Here is a 6,000-nt window from a genome sequence, read left to right on the forward strand (position 1 = left end):
ACTTAGCTTATGCAGGATAGACAGGCCACAGGAACGATCCAGGAGAAAGCAAGACCAATACTGGAACATTGACTGGAGGCCAGGATCAAAGCACTAGGTGGAGTTAAATAGAGCAGCACCTAACGACTTAACCTCATCACCTGAGGAAGGAAACTCAGAAGCCGCAGTACCACTCTCATCCACCAAAGGAAGCTCATAGAACCAGCCGAAGTACCACCCACGACCACAGGAGGGAGCTTGGCCACAGAATTCACAACAGTACCCCCCCCCCCTTGAGGAGGGGTCACCGAACCCTCACCAGAGCCCCCAGGCCGACCAGGATGAGCCACATGAAAGGCACGAACCAGATCGGCAGCATGGACATCAGAGGCAAAGACCCAGGAATTATCTTCCTGACCATAACCTTTCCACTTAACCAGATACTGGAGTTTCCGTCTCGAAACACGAGAATCCAAAATCTTCTCCACTATATACTCCAACTCCCCTTCAACCAAAACCGGAGCAGGAGGATCAACAGATGGAACCACAGGTGCCACGTATCTCCGCAACAATGACCTATGGAACACGTTATGGATGGAAAAAAGCTGGAAGAGTCAAACGAAAAGACACAGGATTAAGAACCTCAGAAATCCTATACGGACCAATGAAACGAGGCTTAAACTTAGGAGAGGAAACCTTCATAGGAATATAACGAGATGACAACCAAACCAAATCCCCAACACGAAGTCGGGGACCCACACAGCGCCTGCAGTTAGCGAAACGTTGAGCCTTCTCCTGGGACAAAGTCAAATTGTCCACCACATGAGTCCAAATCTGCTGCAACCTATCCACCACAGTATCCACACCAGGACAGTCTGAAGACTCAAACTGCCCTGAAGAGAAACGAGGATGGAAACCAGAATTGCAGAAAAACGGCGAAACCAAAGTAGCTGAGCTGGCCCAATTATTAAGGGCGAACTCAGCCAAAGGCAAAAAGGACACCCAATCATCCTGATCAGCAGAAACAAAACATCTCAGATATGTTTCCAAGGTCTGATTGGTTCGTTCATATAGATAAAAAGAACCCGGCACTCAACTTTAAGTCAAACTTGTGATTTTTATTTTGTAGTACGTAAAACGTTTCGGCCTAGTCTGGCCTTCGTCAGTTACTACAGTGTTGTAAAGAAAATAAATAGTGAGTACATACATGGCTACATCTGTACATACATCAGAGAATACATGCGGTGTATGATACATCAACAAACAAAAAAACAAGAAAACAGAATAAACAGAAGAACAAAAAACAGAAGTATATACAGAGTATCCTATGGTCCTGGTATGATAATCTTAGAAATCCACCATAAGAGGAATCAACTAGTATATCCCGGCCCTCCCTAGTGGTGAAAAAATGTGAGAAACATGGTGCTACTATGCGTACCGTATTGAGAGGTGTCTGGATAAATGGAGGAGTGCTTCTATGAGCGTAATGAGCTCCAGGGAGATCCCTGGGGAGGGAGAAAGGGAGAATAAGCCCATAATAGGAGCTACCATCTATATGCTGAAGTGGGACAGTGACAGTGTTATGTGCGGTCCCTGTCGGTGCTAATACCTTGAACAATGTAAGTCCCTGGGCAGAGCCGCGACTGCAGGCGATACTGCAGGCTGTGGAGGGAACAAGGGTGAATGTCAGGATACTGAGCACGAGGCTGCAGGCTGAATCGCCCGGTGGTATGCCATGCTGGGAGGAGGCAGAGTCCCTGCAAGCGGTAGTAGTGGGGAGCGAGTTACCTGGATAGGAGATGGGTCAGGACGCGGTGTCCACCGCTGTCGGATGAGCATGCCCGAGTGAGGAAACGCCAGTGCGGCGTTCCTTATGTGCGCGCTGGTCCTACCGGATGTGATGTACCGGAAGTGACCGCGTATGTTTCCCCGTGATTGACAGAGGAAAACCAGCCAATCCTGTGGCTCTCTAGTAGGGAGGCGGGACAAAAGCCAAGTGTGCACTGTGAGATGGAGCCGATAGACAGCCTCAGATGGTACGGAAACAGTGATAGTAGCGCTGGGAAGGTGAAGGTGGTGGTTATTCATAACATATCCACTTGTGACCCCGTGGAGAGGTGGAAGAGTCCTGGTGATTCAATAAAGGCGACTCTAGGAAGATAAATAAATATGTTAGAGACATAGATCTGCTTGGAACATAAATATGAAAAGTAGACATTTAGTAACTAGATCATAATGTGTACAAGTAGACATTTAGTAACTAGATCATAATGTGTATAATCAGCATCTCGGAGTGCTAAGTTGTAGGAGCCCATAATGATGAGACCCGTAGATAAATTCTAAGATTGGCACATGTCAATTAGGTGAAGGAGACAAGGTCATAATCCCTGTTGAGACCTTTAGGGTGCAGGGTATCGAGGGTATGAATCCAGAAAGCCTCCCTGTGTTTTAGGGAGGCTAATCTGTCTCCCCCCCGTCTGGGTGCTGAGACCTGCTCTATTACCTGAAACAAAAGTTGAGAAATGTTATGACCTTGCGATATAAAATGGTGTGGGATGGGTAAGAGTGTGTTGCCGCATCTGATCGTGGATTTATGCTTAGAGATGCGTTCCCGGATAGGTCGGGTTGTCTCGCCAACATACAGCATGCCACAGGGGCATTTAATGAGGTAGACCACATATGATGAATCACAATTGAAGTAGTTCTTAATGGGAAACGATCTACCAGATCGTGGATGGTGGAATGAGCTACCCTTAAGTACATTGCTGCATTGGGTGCAGTGGAGACAAGGGAAGGTCCCGAGACGTGGGTTCTGGAGGAACCGTTGGATGGGTGCTTTTTTGTCTGGACCTACATCAGCTCTTACGAGTGTGTCCCTTAGGTTGCGGGGTCTCCTAAAACATGGGAGAAAGGGTTCTCTAAACTCCGGGATGTTTGGGTGGGCAGTTGTAAGTAGATGCCAGTGTTTGCGAATGTTACTGTGGAGAATATACGAAAACGGATGGAAAGAGTGAACAAATGGTATACGCTTATGGGACTTTGGTCTGCTATTAAGGCTAGGTGTCCGGGATTCTTGGAGGACCGAGTGGGGGTAGCCGCGTGCCAGAAACTTGGCTTCCATCTCAGACACTCGTAGTGTCCGTAGTTCGTTATCCGTGACTATACGTGTTACCCGCTGAATTTGAGATCTAGGGATCGCTTTTTTGATGGCTCTGGGGTGTAGACTTTCAAAATGCAGCAGGCTATTTCGGTCGGTGTTCTTTATGTGGATATCGGTGCTCAACTTGCCAGTGTTATCTTTAATGACCACAGTGTCCAGAAAATTCATTCTGTGTTGGTCATGCGCCATTGTGAAGGAGATACCAGGCCATGCGGTATTAAGGAAATCCACAAAAGACCGGAAGGACTCCAACGAGCCCCCCCATACGCAAAAAATATCATCTATGTAACGCTTCCAGAGTAGGACATTATCCTGGAAGCGAGAGTCGGAATAGATGATGGTCTCTTCGAAATCTGCCATATAGCAGTTAGCGTACGGGGGCGCTACGTTGGAGCCCATCGCGGTCCCCCGTATCTGTAGGTAGTATTGGTCCTGGAACAGAAAATGATTAGAGTCAAGAACCAATGTGAGTAAATCCACAACTAAGTCAATTTGTTGTTTGTGGGTCCCTGTGGTGGATAGTAATTTCTTGATCGAATTAATGCCATCCGCATGTGGGATGGAAGTGTATAGATCCTTAACATCCAGTGATGCCAGTATCGCATCAACCGGTATACTACCTAGGTCCCGTATTGTACCCAGAAAGGACCCTGTGTCCAACAGAAATGATCTAGTGGATTGGATATGGGGGGTAAGTATTTTTTCTAGAAAGATTGCTATAGGGGACAGTATAGAATTAGTGGCTGCCACTATTGGTCGTCCCGGGGGATGCTCCACGTTTTTGTGAATCTTAGGGAGTGTGTAAAAGACCGGGGTCACCGGGTGGTCGTTGGTGAGGTAGTTGCAGGTTTTAAGGTCTAAGACCCCTAATTCTGTGTATTTCTGTAGTATACGTGAAATTCTGTTTCTAATGGCTTGGGTGGGGTTGGAATCCAGTTTTTGGTACACGGTGGTGTTATCTAACTGTCTCCTAATTTCCCGTAAGTAATCACTTTTGTCCATGATCACTATGGCACCCCCTTTGTCTGCTGGTTTAATTATTAGGCTGGAGTCAGACTGGAGTGATTGTAGTGATTGACGTTCACTTAACGTTAAATTAGGAGGATAGTAAAGGCGACCCATTTCAACTTCCCCCCGGAGTGACTGGAAAGAATTTTGAATGAATTGTATAAACGTCTCAAGGGCGTGAGAGCCCCGTGGGGGTCTAAATGTGCTCTTAGTACGTAAGCCTAAACTTTCTGCTGTAAGAAGTTGAGGTGCTGTAGGGGCTCGTACGGTATTTACTACTTGGTTCTGTGGATCAGAGAAATACACTTTAAGCCTTAGGGATCTAAAGAACCTTTGTAGGTCCATGTCCAGGTCAAAGGTCCGGTAGCGATAGGTGGGGCAAAAAGAAAGACCTTTTTGAAGGACACTACAGTCTGATGCGCCCAGAGTTCTGGAGGAAATGTTCACGATTAGAGATTCAGTACCTGAGATCTTGTCATTCGTGTAAGCTCCGTGTCTCTGCCGAAATCTCTGGCTCCGCCGCGTCCTCTTTTCCGGCCTCGTTGGGTGCGTTGACCTAAAAAATGGGATGTGCTGGGAATGGAGGAACTCCTGTCTTGCTCCGAACCCGAGGTGGAGTAGTCCGTGGAAGAACGATGTCCAGTTCTTGCGCTGGGGCGAGAGGAGGAATAGTTGTCCTGCCATCTGTATACCCTCTTTGCCTCGTAGTCCTCGGTGTCCCGGGCGAATTTCAGTCGTTTCCTGTTCTCAATGTCTCTGCGGTGTTGTTCAGTTTTCGTCTTAATTTCGGATTTCAGTAGGTTCAGCTCCTCTGGGGTACCTGTGGATGAGAGCTGGATCTCAATAGCTTTGACCCGTTCTGAGCTGGCCGTAATCTCTTTTTGTAGGTGTTCTATAGTGAGGGTGATTAGGTCTAGGGAGCACTTATTGAGAATCTGTTCAAATTTAGTGCAGTATTCCGGGGAATCCCGGAAGAGTGTGGGACGTAGTGGAACCCTTAAGCCTCTCGGGATGCGTTGTACCCGCAGGTACTCGGATAATGTTGCGCAGTGAAGTTCAACGTTAATATGATGTCTTACTTCCCGTTCCAGATCTCGTCCCCTCGTCTCACGGGGTACGGTTTTCAAGAAGTCACAGGGATATATAGAGTGGGATAGGATACTAGTGGTCTCCTCTGGATTGTAGGAGAAGGTATTGGTGGACATGACCAAGTGTGCGTGCCTCCACGTAAGGGAATAATATAGTGAGTGAAAAGACGTGGGCACTGCTACTCAGGTGCTCGGGTAGGTTCCCAAACCGTGTGCATATAGATAAAAAGAACCCGGCACTCAACTTTAAGTCAAACTTGTGATTTTTATTTTGTAGTACGTAAAACGTTTCGGCCTAGTCTGGCCTTCGTCAGTTACTACAGTGTTGTAAAGAAAATAAATAGTGAGTACATACATGGCTACATCTGTACATACATCAGAGAATACATGCGGTGTATGATACATCAACAAACAAAAAAACAAGAAAACAGAATAAACAGAAGAACAAAAATCACCAGTGTGACGGACTCAGTGCTACAGGACCCTTGCAGACTTCGCCTACTCCAGACTGCTTCTGCACCTTTTTTACCCTCCATTAGAAGTGTGGTTTTGACAAAGACCAGCCTTGGTCGAAACGTTAACCGTAACTTAAAGTATCCGTCATTTTCTCTGAACACTAATAAGCATTTGGTGATGCCTGTACTAATAATAAAAAATACAACTTTCACGTAAAAACCTGCAAGTCTTGAGTGTGCGGCTGTTTTTTCTATAGACACTGTGACTTTGTGTTCAGCCTGCACCTTTTTTCCATGCGGAGTGCACCAC

At 46.7% G+C, this 6,000-nt stretch overlaps 1 protein-coding gene across 1 annotated transcript; it reads right to left on the bottom strand.

The window, feature by feature from the left end:
- Positions 1-1,689: 1,689 nt before the first annotated feature.
- On the bottom strand, positions 1,690-5,352 carry LOC138671645 (uncharacterized). Its single transcript, XM_069759817.1, has 2 exons — positions 4,612-5,352; positions 1,690-2,130 (listed from the first exon to the last, which is right to left on the bottom strand). Exons 1-2 carry the CDS (start codon positions 5,350-5,352, stop codon positions 2,116-2,118), a joined length of 756 nt encoding a protein of 251 aa, XP_069615918.1. The 3' UTR covers positions 1,690-2,115.
- Between the last annotated feature and the right edge of the window lie 648 nt (positions 5,353-6,000).

The sequence above is a fragment of the Ranitomeya imitator genome, chromosome 3 (assembly GCF_032444005.1).
Source record: "Ranitomeya imitator isolate aRanImi1 chromosome 3, aRanImi1.pri, whole genome shotgun sequence".
Classification (NCBI taxonomy): domain Eukaryota; kingdom Metazoa; phylum Chordata; class Amphibia; order Anura; family Dendrobatidae; genus Ranitomeya; species Ranitomeya imitator.